Source organism: the organism of the source record quoted next, unplaced genomic scaffold (assembly GCF_019419815.1).
Source record: "Pyrus x bretschneideri cultivar Hongxiangsu unplaced genomic scaffold, Pyrus_bretschneideri_v1 Contig21, whole genome shotgun sequence".
NCBI classification, from domain to species: Eukaryota; Viridiplantae; Streptophyta; class Magnoliopsida; order Rosales; family Rosaceae; genus Pyrus; species Pyrus x bretschneideri.
This window is the reverse complement of record NW_025999513.1, coordinates 5,042,773-5,063,571: the sequence shown is the minus strand read 5'-3', so window position 1 is coordinate 5,063,571 and position 20,799 is coordinate 5,042,773. Positions and strand designations below refer to the sequence as shown.

The following is a 20,799-nucleotide window of genomic DNA, read 5'->3' as shown; positions in this document are numbered from 1 at the left end:
ATAAAAAATGATTATGTTGGATTCATTCCTACCTTTTTAATCGATGGAAATCACCGATAATTCCCCCAAAACTTCATATCCTTTAAATTTCAAATGTATATAATATGATAATTGTTACCTTGGTGAATTATTATTTTTCTGGTTAAAAAAGCAAATATTTGATTCTGAAATGTACAAATGATGGGAAGGAAGTTTAATAAATAAGAATAGACACCTATACATTTTAGGACCTCAATTTGTGAAAAATTCTTCTTTTATCCCCACTTGTTTCTCGTGTTAAAAAGCAAGTTAATCTTTTCAAAGATTTATAAAAAGTAGATTTGATTGCACATGCTACTTTTAATTTAGACCTATTAGATTGAATAAAATTTTTAAAAAATAATATAAAATAATATGTATTTATTATTTTATCAATAAAATAAATCAAGAAAATTTATTTATTTTTCTAATTGTTTATTGTACCACGTGACATGGTTAAACAACAAAAAAAAAACTTGAACGACATCTCACGTCTTCCAAAACTTTTCTACAGTTTTAGCAGTTGCATTATGTCACTTTATTAACTTGCATGTCGTCGTTAATTATTCAGAGTTGAGGTAATTTTTAGAGTTTTTTGTGTGCATTTTTGCTCATCATTCTCAAATTATGATAATACTAATTATTTTATTTATCATCGTTTAATGAATTTAAATTTTAAAATTTGTATGCATGCACTATATAAATATCGAAATTTTAGATCATCTCCTAATAATGAATAATCTAATGAATCATTTGGTGAGTAAAAATATTTTCGAGCCCTTTGGTAGGAGTCCCCTTGCTCTGTAAATTTTTTTAAGAAAAAAAAAATTTTAAAAATTAAAAAAAAAAAAAGTGAAAAACACACGGTTTTATGAATTTTTTTTTAACGTCGCTATCAGAGTTCTCTGTCTTCTAGGGTTCGAAAATTAGATTCGATCGTGTCGCAACCCCTTTCTCGATTTTCTCACCCAATTTTTTAAATTTCCATCTTAATTATTTCCGCTAGGGTTTCCATTCCCCCAATTTAATTTCACTTGCCTTTTTCATCGATTTCTCGAGATGGAGGGCGTTTCGGTGTTGTAATTGTAGGTTCTCTTTTCTGCCCCCAATTTCCACGTGTTTAGGGTTTTTGCGGTTCATTTTAGCTTCCGGAAGTAAAATCTCCATTAAATTATTAATTTTTTGTTGGGTTTCTCTGGGATTGTGTTGAATCAGCTCAAATTTTGTTTCTTTTGGTTTTATTTTGGGATTTTTACCGTAATTTGGTTGAATTTTTGTTTTTGCGGTAAATAAAGGGAGCGGAGGGTTGAAATTTGTGTAAATTTGGGGGCAAATGTTTGCTACCAACATGGATTTGGCGCGGGATGTTGGTGGAGCTCCGAGCACGGTGTTGATCCCAATGCGTTTTGTGTGGCCTTATGGGGGCAGAAGTGTGTTTCTCAGTGGTTCATTTGCCCGGTGAGACTCTGAGTTTTCGGTCTCGAATTTTGTTTATATATAAATGGAATTTAATTCCATCTGAGTTTTAGGCTGCTTTGTTTGATTAAATTGAGTAATTTAGTTGTGTGTTTCTAAAATGGTATGTTCTTTCTGCAGCAGATGGTCTGAACTTATTCCTATGACGCCAGTTGAGGGTTGCCCCACCGTGTTTCAAGCTATTTACAGCGTAACCCCTGGATACCACCAAGTAAGTTTTTTGTGTTGGAATTAAAGCATTTGAATGGTTGTTGTTGCATAAATTCATGTGCCTTCACCTTTGAGTGGGAATATGAGCAGTAGCAGTCATGCACCGTTGATTCGGTGATCATAGATGATGGATTCATTGAGAAAGCTTGTAATGAATCATATCAATCTTGACATTTAAAGGAGCAAAGTTGAGAAATTTGAATGCAGGCCGTGGAAAAAGGTGTAATGTAGTTGAGTTTTGTTAATAATTGATTGTAATGTAGGTGAATTTAATTAGTAGAATCAAGTCATAGTCTTCATGCACTCAAACTTGGTATTGATGAGAAGAAATATGAAGGGTTAATATCAGGTATTACCATTATGAAATTTCGTTTGAATTATACTATATTAATGCAGTACTGTAAGGTTAACGAAGATTATTTTAGTTTGAATATCCTTTTGTAAGTGGAATATTTTTGTGGCCCACCGTAGTTGAATTAAAGCACTCAGTGATTATAGTCCTAGGATGATGAGCTAAGTATATGGTATATAAGAACTAAGAGTTTGGTGACCTGTTCACTTTATGAAAATAAGAACTTATGGAAAACAAAATGGTTGTAAATGAGCCTTGGTGCAAGATGCATTGGATGGGTGGGGTGAGACCGTGTGGGTAGACACCCAAGGTTCAAATCTCCATGTGAAAAAGCTGAGTTGTTTGAGGCAGTGAGGTCAGTATTGTCTTGTTTTGCATCTTTCTTGACGTGTTCCTCATGGGATTTCTGTCTATGAATATATTTAAATTTTCCATGTGGCAATAGTATGTGAACTTATAGTGCGGAAATCCATAGTGGATGCTTGATTAAGCTGAATTAGTAGTAATATATCAAGTAATAGAGTCAGTTCTGAGAAATTTGAGTGTAGGAGGTGATGTGGTGGTTGATATGAATTCTGGATCATTGGCTTGGCTCACAGATGTATAGAGGAATATTAATAATAATCTATGGATATCACATACTAACTATATTTTTTGTCCTTTTGAAAATGACATGTTCACCTCAATTGGATCACCAGTTTGGAACTTTATTTGTTGAAGTGATCGAATGTGTGTATTTTTATCAAGCCTGCATGCAGTTTGATTTTAGAATGCTAGTACTGGGGTATTCTGTGTTCACATTGATAGGACAGGGTGTTCAGTGTCCACGTTGATAGGACTTTAAACACTATCTTCAAAGTCTTACTTGCATGTGTTTCTCATACTACAGTACAAGTTTTTTGTTGATGGCGAATGGCGACATGATGAGCACCAACCTTTCGTGAGTGGTGAATATGGGTTAGTGAACACCATTCTCTTGGCTACAGATCCTAATCTCTTTCATCCGAATGTAACCCCAGAGATAACTTCTGGACCTAATTATATGGAAGAGGATAATGAGGCCTTTAGGCGTTTGGTAAGAGTCATTCATTCCTTATCATTTAAGATTCTGTAGTTTTTTTCCCTGGGGCGGCATTTAAGATCATGATTACTACCTCGAAATTTAATGCTCTTTCTATTAACCTTTCTGATATGATTTTACTGAAATTAGGGGTGCTTCAACATTATCCCATCCATGCGATTTGTTTGTATTTGAGTAACTAGGTTGCTCAGGGAATTTATGCCTGCTGAACTTTGCACATTTTGAACCTTGCAGGGTCCAATGGGCTACGCATGGTCTGAGTCACCTTTTTTTCCCAAAAAATATTCTTTCTTGCATTTTAATACTCATTTAATGCTCCTATAAGCTGTATTTTCTTTCAATTATTTTTTCTCCAATGAGTTATTAGTAAGAGTGGATTGTGATCTGTTTTGTAACACAGGTCCGGATTACAGATGGTACTTTAACCGATGTAGTACCGAGGATATCAGAGGTTGATTTGCAGAGCTCTCGTCATCGTATTTCTGTCTTCCTGTCTACACACACCACATATGAACTACTCCCCGAGTCAGGCAAGGTTTGGATGCTTTGTCATTGGCCTTCCTTTATACATTCCACATTTGAGCGTCTATATGAATTTGATGTACTATGCATTAGGCCCATTTTTCCCTTTTTTTAATCACATCAAGTTTACAGGTTGTTGCCTTGGATGTTGATTTACCTGTAAAGAAAGCGTTTCATATATTGCATGAGCAGGTATGTACAAAGAAAAAGACGTTTGTCGTTGTCGGTTGAATCATGCTTTGCGTATTTGATTTTTGGAAGAGGAAATAAATACATTCTAGCTTGGTGGCTTTATTATCATTATTAATGGGGCATTGTGGAAGTTCTAAAGTAACTCATATTAAGTTCCATGTCATAACCGGAGGATCCCCCTAGATATCTTTATGGGTCCCTTTGTTCACATGATTACACCCTTTATGTAATTGTTTCAATTGACATTTTCACATTATTTTTATAAATTCAATTCAACTAAGGAATTTATCTAAGCTTTGCTAGTTGTCAAAATTTGCACGGTAACTTGCTTTTATTTTTTTTGTTTGGCATGCTTGCTTGATGCTGATAATGAGCCAGCATGTGCACCTTTCTGAGCCATTTTTTATTCTTCCAGGGAATCCCTTTGGCGCCTCTTTGGGACTTCAGCAGTGGACGTTTTGTTGGAGTTATTAGTGCATTGGATTTTATTTTAATATTGAGAGAGGTATGTTTGAATCTGAAATGATTTTTTTCTCTCTGGTGAGTTCTTTAAGGTGCAGTTATCTCTTTGTTATTTTGAATTCTTGGATAGTAATTTGATGCCAAAAGCTCAAATATATTAGTTTGAGATTTCCAATCTCCTGTTTGTTTTTACTTTGTTCTTCAATAACGTATACATTCTTAGGAAATTGTGAATCAGACATTTGTTAAAGTTTTATCAGCTTATTTTATTGACCAAGTACTTGTTATGTAGAATTTTGCTATTAGTTTTGTGCAATGCACGTACCCGCATTTGACTATTTGAGTGATGTATGTTAATTTCTTAAAGTAGCTAACTTACCGTTTATCTTTTAGCTTGGAAACAATGGATCTAATTTGACAGAGGAAGAGCTTGAAACACATACTATAGCTGCATGGAAAGAGGGAAAAGCATATCTAAATGGACAGGTTGATGGACATGGGAGAGCAGTGCCCAGACAGTTAGTCCATGTGAGTGCTTTATGTCACTCTTTGAATTTCTGTCTTGTAAATGCAGTATGGACCATTGATCAGGTGGATTTTAACTTCAATGTGTTGCTAGATTCAAAATTTGACAACATAACATGGCCGGTATCTGGCAAAAGAACATAACCTGTTATACAAAAATATATGCATCTTGCATATTATATTCATTATGTTTTATTGTAGGGATTCATGCAATAAGGTTTTTTTGTGTCTGCGCGTGTTTTGGAATTATTTTGAAATATTTTTTAAAAGACACAAGAAGGAACTTATGATTTCATGCCTTGGAGAATTGCTTCTTGAGTACGCAAGCACACAGAAGCAGCCCTCCTTGTGAAGCCGTTGCAGACTCTTCTGTTGCATACAATTCGAACTCATTGATGATCATTAGAAAGCATTCAAAGGATTGTCACTATTCAAATCAGTAATAGTTTGTCTCCAAAGTTCCAAACAAGTAAAACAAATATCAAAGTTGAAACTTGAATGCTTTGGTAGTATGACAGGAATAAATGGGCTGTCACATGAGCAACCACTGTCAGTCCTCGTTAGCATAAATGCGAATGTTCATATGGAGATATAATCTGTCTTGCATGACTATATGATAGTTTTTGTATCATGATCAGGTTAATAATTTTGCTTAGACTGGTTCATTATTGATTTTTCAGGCTGGACCATATGATAATATGAAAGATGTTGTTTTGAAAATTTTGCAAAATGGTTTTGCTACGGTTCCAATTATCCATTCATCTTCAGAAGATGGCTCATTTCCACAGCTATTACATCTTGCTTCACTGTCTGGTATTTTAAAATGTAAGCTCTTTGGAAACTTCTTGTATAATACTGTAGGTTCAGTTCGTAGTTGGCACTACTACTGATAAATCTATTTGCAGGTGTTTGCAGGTACTTTAGGCATTCATCTAGCACATTACCCATACTTCGAGCACCAATATGTGCACTTAATGTGGGTACTTGGGTTCCAGAAATTGGAGAGTCGAATCATCGGCCATTAGCAACGTTGAGACCAAGTGATTCGCTTAGTGCAGCACTTAACTTGCTAGTTCAAGGTTAGCCTTGTGGTTTGAACTATAGTGGGATGCCATGTCCATTAAATGGTACACGCATCCATGCATTGCATTGGCATCTGGCAAGCCTGCTATTTTAGGAAGTGGAGTCAAGTTATCTGAACTAATCTTGTGTTTAAGGATTTGTTACGATTAATTTTTGGGTTATGCATCAATGCACAGGATGGATGACTTTATATTATAACACCAAAATTTTGGAGTGTGCAAATATTTTAGACGTATATCCCATCATGCTAACTCAAATGCATTTTTGTGTTTGCTTTGCAGCTCAAGTAAGTTCAATACCTATAGTTGATGATAATAACTCTTTACTGGAAATATATTGTCGAAGGTAGTTGTAATTCTATTTTTGTATAATTACTGCTGTTGTCGTCATTGATTGAAATAAATGATCAGTTGTTTTTTATTTTAACGAACCATTACTAATATTTTTCCGTTCACATTTTCTATACAGTGACATAACAGCTTTGGCTAAAGATAGAGCATATGCTGGTATTAATCTCAATGAAATGAGTATTCAACAGGTAAATGATGTAATCCCTGAACATAGTTGTTTTTCGGTTTCCATACAGATGCTTGTACTTTCTTTTGTGCATCTTAAATGTCTTATGGAATCACGGTTTTTCAGATGCACTAGAGACAGAATTCCAATCATTTATTTTGTGGATTGGCAGATTTAGGGGCCTTATGGTTTTGAGAATTATAAGTTGTGGTTTAGTTAGGTGGCTCTTCTGTCAGTTTTGAGGAATTTTTTTTTTCTTTGGACAGTCCGGGGTGTTTTTGTCTTTTGGAGAATCTTTGTTTTTGTAGGCATTGCAGTTCTTATCTTTGTTTTTGTAGGCATTGCAGTTGGGGCAAGACTCATTCTCTCTCTATGAACCAAGAGGTCAAAGATGTCAGATGTGTTTGCGCAGTGATTCTCTGCATAAAGTGATGGAGCGATTGGCCCATCCAGGTATATTTGCTTTATTCACTTTCTTATAAAGAAGCATTACGGACTTAATGTTAAGCTGCTGTTGGGTAAAGTTGCAGAGCTATGATCGTATGGAGAAACGATATGTCCAGCTAATCTTCCCGCTTAACTTCCCTCAAATCTTGGATTTCAGGTGTTAGACGACTTGTGATTGTAGAAGCTGGCAGTAAGCGGGTTGAAGGCATTGTTTCACTAAGTGACGTTTTCAAGTTCTTGATCGGTTAACTCCTGAAGGCAATGGATGAAATAGTTAGAAGGGGTTTGGCTCTGTGTTCCTCGACTCCAAGCATGTGTTGAGGGGCAACATCTCCTCCAACCCCAACTGCTCATTAGAGAGAATCCAGTACCTTACACGGTGACTTGATCTCGTATCATTCAATATACAATTGGATTGGCGTCTTTGCCTTGCCTGGTTTTTTTTTTTTAGGATTTTAGGCTGAAGAAAGAGGCCTGTAAATACGAATTCATTTCCTCAGAAATTTGTCTGTCTTCCCCCTCCCTTATTATTTATACATTGTGATGCTGATGTAGATGCGATGTTACTGAATAGCGGGGTTCGTTTTAGTTTTATTTTATGTCGAAATTAGGGGGACTAAAGAGGGAACAAAATGATGGTGGGGTGGAGGAATACTGAACAATTGACGTTATTTGGTGCTGTGCTTACTTGTAGTAGTTGACAACTTGACATGTAATTGGCTTTTTTTCGGCCTCGTTCGTATCTTCGTCGTGCGGTTTGATCCTTCAACGTACTGTAAGTAGCAGGCAAATGGAGAACTCAATGAAGACAACCATGTTATGCTGTGTATTTGTTACAACTTAATCTTTTGTAAAATTAAATTTGGATTCTCTAAATTCACCCAGAGTTTGGTGGAATTTGAATCATTTGATGCCAACTTTCTTTTAGGATCGTTGTGGGTTAAACCTCACAATTGGTTAGTAATAATGTGGTTCAAATTCGTTTTTGACTGAAAATCAAACCTAAAACCTCTCACTTACAAGTGAAGAGGAATACCATTTGACTTATGATACTAAGTGGTAAAGTGAGACGAAATTTGAATTTTAGGAATGATTGAAGCTAAATTGTGAGGTCCATGGGGCCAAATGAATCAAGCTTACCCATTCCCAAGTATAGTCTAGGGTTTACATGTTCTTTTGGAGGGTTCGACTTTTGGGGTACAATGAAAATGGAAAAGTCAGGTTTTTAGGAAATCTAAATTGTTTTTAATTTAGATTAGGATTTTGCTCAAATCAGACTGAAGAAAAGAAAAGAAGAATTGAAAGGAAAGGTCAACCTTCGGTGGCTACCCAAGCGACATTTTTGTGTTAATAATTTGGACCACGTGCAAAAGATGATTTTCGTAACCAAACCAAAAAATCTACCCAATCTAAGTTTAAATATAAATACTAAGCGATTATTGACATTTTAAAAATATCACAATTCTTTACAAACAATACGAGAGAATTTGTTTGTAAGACTCGACAGAAATTACCACTTCAATTTAAGGAAAACTAATAAAAAGAGTTTGAAAACTTTGAGTTTTAACAAAAATAACAAAAAGATGTTGTAAGTAAATAGTTCCAGGATTCACTTTTTAAAGGAAAAATATGGTTTTTCGTTAAAGTGAACAATACCGAGAGCTTTTCGTTAAAGTTCTCTTCAATTTACCCTAGAGGGAGAGAGGAGTTTGGACCGGAGATACAGCGGAAAGGAAATACCCTATGATTTAGTTAACTTTGCCTTTCGTTTTACAATGCCAAAAGCTAAATAAAATGCAGAGATTTTGTTCAACATTTATATCATTATATACATACAAAAATGCTCCAAGATACACCACTACGCACATTGATTCTGGCGATGGTTGAGAGGGGGATATATAGAAGGGCCAAAAAAGATCCACAAAATATGCAGAGCACGTACGTTTAGGGTGTGAAGGGGAACTATGTAGGCACCAACGCCAGTATCTGGTTCCTAATAATGCCCATGCACTTCTGTATTTCTCCGTAAACCGAAAGGTTCTGCGGACAAAGTGGCTGCAAACTAGTCACGGCTTCGTCTAATACCTGGGCGACTTCAGACGGTGGAAACTGTCGCGCTGTACATGTCTGCATTTCATGTGGCAAAAACCAAAAGCAAAGGTCATAAACAGATAAATCCCACATTGTATAATGTAATTTGTTACTTGGCCCTTTAGAATTTTAGTTTCTTATGTTAGTTATATCCACAAACAATTTGATTGCTTAAAGCAAATGGGAAATTTTAGATACTCGAGAGAAGCGTATCAAGAAAAATTAGCAGCAACAGAAAACCTATGCAATGTATACTCAATTACCTGAATCATCAAAAACGCTGCAACACAATTTATAATAAGGTCTGTAAGGGCTTTTTCTTCATTTCGCTTCGATACGCTATTTGACTTGGGATCAGCTGAACAACTCGTTTCCATTGGTTTTGATGTACAGGCAGTTGGCTGATCCTCAGAAACCCGAACTGGATCTGCAGGGGTAGTAGAAGGTCCCAGCATGCCAGCGTCATCAGAGAGCCGATTACTAACAAAGTCTATAATCTCCTCCATCCTATCAAGGTTATCTTCCTTCCTCAATGATGAAATTGCCTGAAATAGAAATTAAGATGAAATTGTTGCCTGAGTGCCAACGGATATTTACTCGCTGCAATTTAACTTCTGGTTGAATAACAGCAGCTCATTGAGAGCACCAGGACAAAGAATCAAAGAGCACCATCCATACCTGCATAGCTGCATCAACCATTTTGCGGGCTTTTGCTCTTGAACTTTCAACAATATCAAACACATGACCTGCCGATTCTTGGGCATGACAAGAATACCCAGAAGGGCTTGCATGGCCACCAGGGTCGCTTAAATTTGCCATGGGCTTCACCAAGCTAACTGCAGGACTCCCTCTATATGTGTTGCGTTGTCTTAAGCAAAAAAGAGCAGAAGAAACCTGCGCATGAAAGGCTATCAGCTTGCTTCATAGTTGCATTGTTGCAATCAAATACCAACATGATAAACGGAAAGGAATGAAGCTACAAATGGGACGATCAGATACTGATACCTGATCATTGACTTGACTCAACTGTAAGAGCACCGCAGCATATTCCTTTTTAAAAGGCTCAGAATCCCTGATAAAGTTGTCTCCATCTCTTTGGTTTTCCAACACCTCATCATTCATGTGCCTCAACTCAGATACCACCGCATCCTACAAGTTTCAAAATTATCATCTCAATACTAAAATACCCAACATTGACAGCAGTTGAACACGTAAAGTCACTTTTCTCCAAATATAACACATTTTTTCCAACGGTTAACACCTAAGATGGATATAAGATATTAAGCACCACACCTTTTTGTCAAGTGCACGAGTCAACTCAAATATAGCTCGTATATCAGCCTCTTTTGCTTGGATCTGCACAGGAAGTGAAAGCTGAGAATTTGCTACTTGTGCAGCAGCAGTTTCATGGGGCCCACCCTTAGCTTGTACAAAATTCGATGATTTCCCCTAGCCACAATTTCAACTTTAGATAATAGCATATAATTATTTTGCACTATAAAGTTTTCTACACATAAAGATACAGCCTTAATATAAGCTCCTTGGTTTAAGCAGTCAACATACACAAATGACCAATGGTAACAATGTCCTAAAAACATGAAAAAGTGAAAAGCATGCTGTGTGTATACCAATACAACTCCAACAGGACAATAATACACGGCACTGCATACAGTAATAGGATTCCAAGTAACATGAACCGCAGACCGGTAACAATAATGGCAGATATTCTGTTTCAGCCTCAATGAAATCTAAAAGATTAGCAGTGTTAGTGGAGAAAAAAGAATAAGGGACACAGACAAAATACAAAAATAAGATGTACAAGCCAGAATGCAATAAATAAAGACCACATGTTTTGGCAGCTGCAACTCACAACTAACCTCTGTCTGCTTTGATGATTTGTTGATCTGATGAGGCGATGGCTGCATATAACAGGGAACAGTGCTCTCCACATGGCCACTAGAGGCAACCTTATACCCTTCAGTCTTTCCTTCTTTAAGGCGTTCATTACCCTTGAGCTCCTTTAGGTTCTCAATATATTTGTTGACATTGACATTGACATTGTGCTTTGTGAAAGAAGCAGGTAAATTCTCCACTGGATTTAAAGGCATGCAATCAATATCCTGTAATGAAATATGTTACAACATACCATTAAAAAGGAACGGGAACTGAAAAGGTGTAAGTTATCATACACATCACATTCAAGACATCACTCAATCATATAAATATGTATGGGAGTGTTAGCAGCCTTCTCACTTCTACACATGCTACATGTATTCCACTAGCACACAAAACTAATATTTAATTATTTTTTGGTTGACAAACTAAAAGTTTAATTATACTAACAAAGGAATAAAAGTAGTGGGATTTTAATATAATTAAAATTTTTGTTTTAAGTGATAGTGGAGTATACGTGGTATGAGGAGAAGTGAAAAGATTGAAATGAGAAGGTAAGTGAGAAGGTTCCTAACATTTCTAAAATATGTAATATTTCCAAAAATTATGTGAGGGGAACTAATTACCATAATATGTTCAACCCCTAGTTCAGGCTGATCAAACTGAACACGACATCTACTATGGTCGACGGTTAGTACAATTCCGTTGAGAATCTCTCTAGTCCTGGGATGAAAAGCAATGACATGCTGTCCTACTGATAAAGGCCGAGCTAAGTCAGTTGGAAGCCCTTCCCTTGTTCCAGCATTAAGTTCGGCATAATGTGTTCTAACAGATTCTCGGTACTGATTAAGCTTCTCCTTTTCTTCCTTCAGAAACTGCTCAGAAAATCTCCTCGGTCTGCCAAGGGAACTGCATGAACAAGCGAAAGCAAAAATTTAGCACAACTTTATAAAAATTTCTCCAAAAGATAGTATTACTTTCCAGTCAAAAGTTGCCCCTTAAAAAGAAAAGTTCCAATCAAAGAGGAAGATCAGGGACATTTACCTCCGTATTACACCCCATTCAACACGAGTTAATCTTGGAACGTGACCTAATCCAACATGATTCAAGTACTCCACAAACTCCCTTTTAGCAAACCATGGGTAATCAATTGCACTATAAAACCATTCAAAAGCACACCATCTTCGCACTTGATATCGAGACAAGCAATTAGAAAGTTTTTCCTGAAAATGTAAACGTACACCAATAAATGAAACAAAATAGAACATAAAAAAAAACCAAAGGTGGCGATATAAATGATACCACATTTTTACCTTAATATTTATTTCGCTGTTACGAAATGAAGGAACCAGTTTATCAGGCTGTTCATCTAAAATACCCTCAGTAGACTTTCTATCCTTCTCTATTGATGGTTTGTGCCTGTCCAGCTTCAATTTTATACTATCTCTTGCAGGTAAGTTGGCCTGGTTTGCAGATGGTACTCCTAAAGCTGATAATCCAGAATTATTCTCCTCCCTTTCATGATCAGTAGAAGAAGATGCATTCCGTAGAGGATTCATTGATTTCCCTTGCTTTGGGTGTGTAATATAATGAGAAGACCGTTTACCTTTATTCATAGACTTATTCACCTCAACTGTAGCCTGAAATCAAGGATAAATACCAAAGTTAGTAGAAATTATAGGCACATGAAAGTTAAGAAAAATTAACTCACATTGTAACTACCATATGAAAGGACATGACAATATGGAAATTATATTTTTGATCTTAAAGTGTTACTAAACTTCCAAAATAGCAATACAAGAAGAAAAAAAGGAGAGGAGGGGAAGGGGGAGGGGGGGGGGTGTGGGGTGTGGGGTGTGGAGGGAGAGTGAGAGGGAGAGAAAGGAAGTAAAGACAGCACACCTCAATCTTTTGATTGTCACTCCAACGACAGTCTGTTTGAATTGTGTCATTGTATACCTGCAATTAATGTCACAAATGTTCATCAATTTATGCTCTAACCAGATGGACCATATTAAGCATCCCGAGTAAAGAAAAACTGAGCGAATTTGTAGGGGAAGAGATGCTTGTCCTTACTTTAAATGGCAACAATTGCTTTCTTTTTTGCAGTCCGGTGTTAGACTGGTGACCTCCCTCTTTCAGTTTGCCCGGTTTAGATGTTTTCAAAGCACTGTGTTCAACCCCAGGAATTGAGTGAATCCCTTTTGTTTTAGACTTGTTAGCAACATAACTATCCTCTTCCCTGACATGTGCAGAAGACTCTAAAGACAGAACCAACAAAAAATAAATGTCGAGTCAAATACAATCGGTTAACCGTTTAAGAGGATCTATAAAGTAACTGCAACAATTTTAAAATCAGCCTGTTTAACTGATTTTGTAACCCTTGAGACATCTGAAAGCATATTTAAGAACAAACTGTCACAAAAGATCCCTCAAACTATTGATAACGAGTACAGATAAAACAAACACAAACAGAATGTTAACTTTATTCAAGCATGCAAAGTCTAATTCTAATTAAGATCTACACTGAACTACAAAGAAACAGTTTTTATTTTATTTTCATAAAAGAGATAAGACGAAAGATTTATGGTAAGTTAACAATTCAAAAACATTGTATTTGATCAAACCCCTTGATAAGGTACCAGGTAAGCTAATAAGAAGTTTTAAATTCTGAAATTGAATGCTAGCATTAGGAGAAAATGAATAACACAAACTGCACATTTATAAATTAAATACATACACCTCAGATAAAACCCAATGTTCCTAGCAGAAGAGGGTAAAAGTTACTTTTCAAAACACAATTGTGTGACCTGTATCAGCAGTTTCGGGCATCATCAAGGATAGATCTGCCAGAGTTTGTAGTGCATCAAAGGGAGTGTTTTCATCTGCATGGAGAAAAGAGTTGGAATGAATATTATCTAGAAATGCTTCAACTGTTTGGAAGACAGAGCAATCAAATCGAAAGGTGATATCGAAAACCACACACAAAAACCAAAGCCAAATCTGACAGAGTTCAATGAGAATTGCAAGAAACTAGCAACACAAAACAAACCTAACTCAACTATACCTGTCCTACACATCAAAAGTACGTAGCTCAAAATTTCAAAGAAAACAGGTTGGACAGTAGTATACATAAACATCAGTTATAGAGGGAAGGAGAGGTTAAAGTGGGGAGGGAGCCTGACTTAAATGTTTTCTAAAATACCTTCTGCAATCAGAGCTTTTTTACTTTTGTTTCTTTGTTCCTTGTAAAAGGATCTTGCACTTTTCGCAACTTTAGTTTCAAGTTTTCCCTTGATAGTACCTCGCATCTGTCCTTCCTCTGTTCCGCTACCGGCTTCTTTAATGTCTTCAAAATGATTGCTTTTATTTTCAACCTTTTGCTTCTTTACAGAGTATCTCTTCCCCCTCCGTTGGAAGTCCAGAGTATCAGTACCTTCTGTACCCACTGCATACTTTTTACTTCTGTCAAAGTCTTCATTGTCAGCTTCTGTGCTTCCTAAGCTCAATTCATGTCCACCCTCATCCATTTCACCAGCACGGAGCCTGGTTGTAGTCATTTCCGATTCTGCACCCTATATGTCACAAACGACCATGAATACTAAACTATTATCATGAAAGAACTGTTAGGAAAGCAGTTAAACTTTCTTTTAAATAATAATCTTACCATCATTTCACCATTCCTAACAGTTGGTGGTGTACCTTTGGCTTTTCTCTTAGATTTCCAAGAAACCAATGGAGAATCACCTCTATGTGAGGCCTCAGTCAATGCCAATGCTATCTCATTAGCAACATCATCATTTTTGGCGTCTACACTTGGTTTTAAACCTTGCCTGGCTGGTGAAACATAATTTCTACTGTTATCTTTATCACTAGAATATGCAACGGGGACTCGAGGAGTCCTTTTTTTAACAGCATGAGGCCTAATTCCTGAAACAGATTAGAAAAAACATCAATGGCATTAACATCTTTGAAGCCAATATATACAGAATAAAAAAGGCAAAGAGAACTCTGAAGAGAACCAAGAGGAAAAGAAGAGACAGAGAGAGGGAGAGAAGAAAAAGATAAGCAAGGAGTAGAATGATTGCAAGAAAAGAAGTTCAAATTTATCCCTGTGATCTCAATTCACAAAAAATTTTGTATTGCATCACAGTAGGCCCTATCTATAGAGGTAATCCTGAAATATAAAATAATAACAATTAAACCCCGATAATTCCCAAAATCCTGATTTTAATAAATAAATTAAAAACTATTTATATAAACCTAGTTTCTACCTTTGCTCCTACACTTCTTATTCCATCCACCACCACCAATTTCTCTTTACAGAAACAAGGGGCAAACATACACAAACAAGAAACCACATTTGACTCAAAGTTGCACTATATTTAAATATGAAAATATGACATGAACAGCACAAAAGGCAGCAGCGAAACTTCTTCAGTACAAAGCAGCAAATGAGTAAAAGAAAACCACCCGCCACCCCCTCCTTCAAGGAAAAACAAAGAAACAAAAATGCAAATGATACACATACGGAGATCATATCATTTCCCACCTGAGCGCCTATTGTTCAACAGTGACAAGCAGTCGTTACTTGATGCCATTGGAGGGGATTGTGAAGAATCTGGAATATGTCCAAATCTTTTTGAGACCTCAGTCTGAAATTTTACCCTTTCATGCTTTTGAGGTTTCCAAGGAGTTCCTACACCCTCAATGCTTTCTTGTTCACTGTCACTTCCTCCCTGCAAGGCCAGAGTCCTCTATATGACTTCCATATGGATGATTCTCAAAACACTAGCCGAATTTATATCAACAGTACAACATCATTAAACTCATTTACGCAATAATATACATGCACATGGTCACCATAAATGGAGGGAAATGATTTTCACGCCCCTTACACACCCCTCTCCATTTCTGGGCTTTGGACTGAATAAATCAGAAGAGAATCAAAGGACATAAATTAAAAGGGGTGTGCAGAAGGTGAAAAGGCATGTGTGGAAATCATTTCTCTAAACAGATAGAAAAATCGGCAAATATTACATATCATGACAATGACAAGTAACTCAGACCAAAAAAAAGACAGACAAAAATAACTTATAATCATGAATAAGCAGTAATTAGCATTTATTTTAAGTGTGAATAAGAAACAAACTTTTGCTCACATGCTAGTTACTGCTTAGCAAGTAAACAGAAAATTAAGTGTGTTGAGCGGTAACTAGCATGTAAGCAAAAGAATATGTTTCCAACATGGTTAAAGAAGGAACTTCATTACTGTTTCCTTTAGCAATAAACCAATGACAGGTTTTTATTATTCCTTAGGAAACTTTGCGTTAACAGCTGAGAAACCCTTCACCGAATAGACCAATGCACTATGGCCACTTTCCTTTTATTTCCTAAAAACGTCTTTATTCTTTCTCCCTACTTGAGTTAGCTACATTTATCTTCTCCTTACGAATTTCATGACAAAATGTACAGTTTCCTTTCTCCAAGCAGAGTTTGTAGATATACTAAAACAGCCAAACTGGAACACTACCAGAGGTTAAGTGCATATAGTAATCTGAAAACTCGGTCAAATTTTTAATTAATTTACCAGTAGAGAGTAGTGGTCAGTCATCATTGCTGTCAGACCAATAACAGAAGCAACACCTTCAGGAAGAGATAAATAGGCCTGAAAATATAGCAAATTCTTAGAGTGACATGCTACAAATAAAGCTTACCATTAAAACATAAAAAGCGTACACATTTATTTTCTGCAGGATAAAAACAAAGTTTTGTCAAGATTATGGCATCAACATAGTTTGTAAAACTATAACCACAAAATATAAATGTGTTGACTCACAATATGCATATTCAAATTCTATCATCTACTTTCATATTAGCTTGAAAAAAAGAATCAAGCAACGAAACTTCATCGAGCATTAACTGAATTCTGTTCAACTAATTTGTACATAACCAGATTTTCTTTTATTTAAAAAAAAAAAAAAAAAAGTATCCAATTTGTAGAGCTCAACAAACTAAAATGGCGTCAAATCTTATTTCCTGATGCAAAAATAAGTCATAATATACAATTTAATTTTTCTCTCAAACTACCGAAAACTCCAAGCAATGCTGGACTTGCCGCAACATCAAAACAGTTAATGAGGCCATGACTAAAACAAATTTTTTGGACACAACTTGATCTATATGGATCCAGATAGAGCATACAAGATAAATTGCACAATATCCCACACATACCTTATTCATTGTGTAAAGGGCCTCTACCATTTCTACAGATCGGTGGCGTACTACAGCAGCCACCTAAAAGACAAATTAAAAGTAAATTAGTGAGCTGACTGGGGATCCAAACATGTTATTCATGTGAAGAGTATCATAAAATTGGTACTAGCCTTCTTCCAATCTTTTCCATATTTACGATATGCTTCATAAAAATGTTTTAGCTCTTCCTTGCTCCATTGAGGCCCTAACATGTCCGACAACTTTCTCTTCTGCACATGAGAGGACAGGCAAAAAGTTTCAAAAAATAGTTAAACAACTACTACATTGAAATAGTTCTAAAACTACCATTAGACAATCAAGGTGATTACTGTTTGAAAGCTGCATAAACATAACAAGAAGTAAACCAAAATTGATCACATAACTTCTTAGTCCTGGATTGGCAATGCAAAGTTGTTACTTCAGAAAAAGGAGGAAGAAATCAAGAATTCTTTTAGTTTCCATTGACAAAGTTATACAATGGTAAATGGGGTTTTCCAAAAAACAAAAGAAAATTATTAAAAGCTAAGCTAAACAGAATTATAACACATAAGGAAAGAAGTTGGATCCAGAAATCAACGTTCAATAACCATGTGAAGCAATACAGTACTTATAAGTACAAAGTCCATAACTAGCTAACTAAAATAACTGAAATGGTCCCATCTCCCTCCCCCCAACCAACACAGACCCTAAAACAAAAACAAAAACAAAAAACAAAAAAAAAAAAAAAAAAAAAGGAAACGAGGTACTAATTAGGATCTGTTATTCTGTATTCGAAAAGGAAAAAAAAATTCGAAAAGATAATTGACTAAAAACATTTCAGATGATAACATCCACAAAACAAAGTCAGGACTTACTTTCTGCCCACTTGTGTTAGCATGCTCTCCATGCTTAGAAGAAGCCTCATTATCATAAGAAAACCGCTTGCGCACACTCTTTGATTTTCTTGTTGGGGGCATGGCTAACTCCTTAGTTACCTGAAACAAACGAAGAAGAAAGCATAAGCCCACTAAATCATAATCAAAAAGCAAGGTTATACAGTGATTCATACCAACACCAACTGCATCAAATCAAATCATCCTACAAAAGTTTAAGATTGCCCTATCATCAAAACTCTTGGTTACTTTGATGACAAATTACAGGCTACTAGGTGGCTACAGCGGGATGAGCAGGGAGCTGTCGAGAACACATCCCTTTTAGATATCTACCATAAAACCTCTAATTCGTAGTGGGTATAAATTACACTGTTCTAAAAATCCCCGACTAGCGCCTAGCCACCTCCCCAATTAATGTCTAGGCATTTGAAAATTAAGAAAGGGTGCCTAGACCTACTGAGGCACCCGTCTAGACCGCCTAGCCCCGCCTAGGTTGCGACTCATTTAGACAGAAAATAGATAACTTTCATTTTGCATTTTATTTTTTTTCAATAAATTGTAAGAGACTTGTTGAATACCTAAATGAACACACATTATATGCTTGTTCCCACGTTTTCATTATGTTCCAATAGCTCATAATAGATATGTCATTCTATTTTGTAGTTTATGATGAAATCATATATATTTTAAGCATAAACATACACTTATTTACACGAAATATAATAGATTTATTAAATCCGCCTAGTCCACCTAGGCGCCTAGGCGCTAGGCCCTAGCCTGCCGCATGACTAGCGCCTAGCGTACTTTTAGAGCCTTAAATTATGATAATTGATATCCAGTGCATGATGGGTAAATGTATTTTTCCCATATAAAGTCTCACAAAGCAAAAGGAAAGAGATTAATAATCCTAAGAACGAAAACTAAGATTCAGAATTTTACTCTCATATAATAAAACTATACTTGTCAATTTTCCCGCCAATTTTACTGAAAATCTTTGAGATGCAATCTTAGATCTCAATTGTGGAGCTCAAAGCTAAGGTTTTCCTAATCCAGATAAACTTGGCATCAGCGTTGGATCTCCGAGAATCAAACATGAAACAACAGAAAATCAACTTTCTAACACAAAAAATTTCAAATCCGAGGCTTCCCTTTCTTTATCAATTTCAAAATTATCCTAAAATAATAAAATCCACCAAAAAACTGAGCCAAAACATAGCAATTTAGTCCGAGCTGAGCAAAAATTTCCACTAAAAGTTAAAATGATAAAAATGAAGAAATAAATTCTAGAAAAATTGGGTTTTCTTTTGCTGCAGGCAGTTTTCTCGGAAACCCAGCATCGAACGAACCCTAAAGCTAGTAATGCGTTACCAATACACTATTTGCAATTCGAAATTTTGATAACCCTAAAATAAAGGAAAATTCAAAAAAAAAAAAAGGAAAAGGAAATTCACCTCTGGAGGAGAGTTTGCAGACCAATTGGAGCGCGTCTAAATTCTGAGAGATGGAGTGAGAGAGCAATTGAGCAGCAGCACTGCAAGTAAGAAAAGGAAGAAGAAGAAGAAATTGGGGGTACAGCCGAAGCCGCGAAACTTTAAAACACTGTTAGAAGAGAATTTTGTTGCTATTTTCATATTTTGCCTTCGTTTCTGCAAATTTCCGCACGTGTCGTCATTTAAAAATAAAATTTTTTTAGGAATTTAATAAATTATTTTCAGTTCATAAAAAACGCTTTTGAAAACAGCAACAAAACTTCTCACTATCACCATGTGGAGTTGTATTAATTCTATAACTCAGTCGTTCGCGGTTGCGTCAAGTATTCGTCAATTTCAAGTATTTAATGTCTTTTTTAAGGTCTCATTTTAAGTCTTTCGAATTTTTTTTACCTTTTTTATTCTGAAATGCTGTCTTAAAATTGCATTTTTTAATCAAGGAATGAGGTTAAAGATCAAGGTTTTTTTTTTATTGAAAAAAAAAAAAAAAAAAAAAACACTTGTTATGTGATTTCGGGTCCAAAACGAAGAAGCATTTCCAAGCAGGTTAGTGTCATTCAAGAACAATAAGAAAGTGAGAACTAAAATTAAAAAATAGGCTGTGTGTCTGATTAAATTTTGAATAAGAAAAATTTCTATGAAAATTAGATTAATTAAAGTATCGTGTTATCATGAACCGAACAGTTAATTATGTCACATTTCGGCCTGGGGGACCACTTCCCGGGCCCGGAGGGACCACTTTCCGGGCCCGCTCCACCACCGTAGCACGATATTGTCCGCTTTGGGCCCCGATCACGTCCTCACGGTTTTGTTTCTGGGAGCTCACACTAGAACTTCCCGATGGGTCACCAATCCTAGGAATGCTCTCGCGCACTACTCGCTTAACTTCAGAATTCCCATGGAACCCGAAACCAGTGAGCTCCCAAAATGCCTCGTGCTAGGTAAGGATGAGAATATACATTTAAGGATCACTCCCCTGGGCTATATGGGATGTTACAAATTCCGCTAACTCGAAGATGATAAATTGATTTGGGAGCTCTCGCTTACTGGAAGTTTTCCTTTTCTTCTGGTTATCAACTTATTCGAAGGAAACGTAGTAATCGTGCTTGAGCTAAGGTTATTTGGTGATATTTTATTCCGCCACGGCTATCTGTTTTGGCTTGACGGCTTTTTCATGATAAACTTCCTACTGAGGGGTGCGCTTCAACGACGTGGTATTTCTTTGGCATGCATTTGTTGTTTATGTCGTAATTCTGAAGAATCTACTGCTCATCTTTTCTTCGGCTGTCGGATATCTAGGCAACTTTGGAGGGG

At 36.1% G+C, this 20,799-nt stretch overlaps 2 protein-coding genes across 6 annotated transcripts; one reads left to right on the top strand and one right to left on the bottom strand.

Annotated features, from left to right (window-relative positions):
• The first annotated feature begins 934 nt into the window (after window positions 1-934).
• On the top strand, window positions 935-7,626 carry LOC103932022 (sucrose nonfermenting 4-like protein). Of its 4 annotated transcripts, none has more exons than XM_048584431.1 (14): window positions 935-1,103; window positions 1,314-1,476; window positions 1,618-1,705; window positions 2,946-3,131; window positions 3,538-3,672; window positions 3,792-3,851; window positions 4,267-4,356; window positions 4,707-4,841; window positions 5,495-5,663; window positions 5,744-5,917; window positions 6,203-6,266; window positions 6,390-6,459; window positions 6,776-6,890; window positions 7,042-7,626. In XM_048584431.1, the coding sequence occupies exons 2-14, from the start codon at window positions 1,352-1,354 to the stop codon at window positions 7,131-7,133; spliced, it is 1,503 nt and encodes a 500-aa protein (XP_048440388.1). In that variant the 5' UTR covers window positions 935-1,103; window positions 1,314-1,351; the 3' UTR covers window positions 7,134-7,626. The 4 variants fall into 4 exon arrangements, with proteins under 4 accessions (XP_048440388.1, XP_048440387.1, XP_048440390.1 ...); XM_048584430.1 differs by having other exon boundaries at window positions 936-1,103; window positions 1,615-1,705; XM_048584433.1 differs by having other exon boundaries at window positions 937-1,103; window positions 5,519-5,663.
• Window positions 7,627-8,607: 981 nt separating this feature from the next.
• On the bottom strand, window positions 8,608-19,637 carry LOC103958575 (protein ALWAYS EARLY 3). Of its 2 annotated transcripts, none has more exons than XM_009370854.3 (20): window positions 19,447-19,637; window positions 17,978-18,097; window positions 17,255-17,353; window positions 17,103-17,165; window positions 16,459-16,536; window positions 15,421-15,607; window positions 14,536-14,798; window positions 14,074-14,443; window positions 13,679-13,753; window positions 12,945-13,129; window positions 12,771-12,827; window positions 12,182-12,508; window positions 11,913-12,091; window positions 11,495-11,777; window positions 10,853-11,095; window positions 10,269-10,424; window positions 9,981-10,124; window positions 9,654-9,869; window positions 9,239-9,520; window positions 8,608-9,011 (listed from the first exon to the last, which is right to left on the bottom strand). In XM_009370854.3, the coding sequence occupies exons 2-20, from the start codon at window positions 18,077-18,079 to the stop codon at window positions 8,847-8,849; spliced, it is 3,474 nt and encodes a 1,157-aa protein (XP_009369129.2). In that variant the 5' UTR covers window positions 18,080-18,097; window positions 19,447-19,637; the 3' UTR covers window positions 8,608-8,846. The 2 variants fall into 2 exon arrangements, with proteins under 2 accessions (XP_009369129.2, XP_009369130.2); XM_009370855.3 differs by having other exon boundaries at window positions 10,269-10,331.
• Between the last annotated feature and the right edge of the window lie 1,162 nt (window positions 19,638-20,799).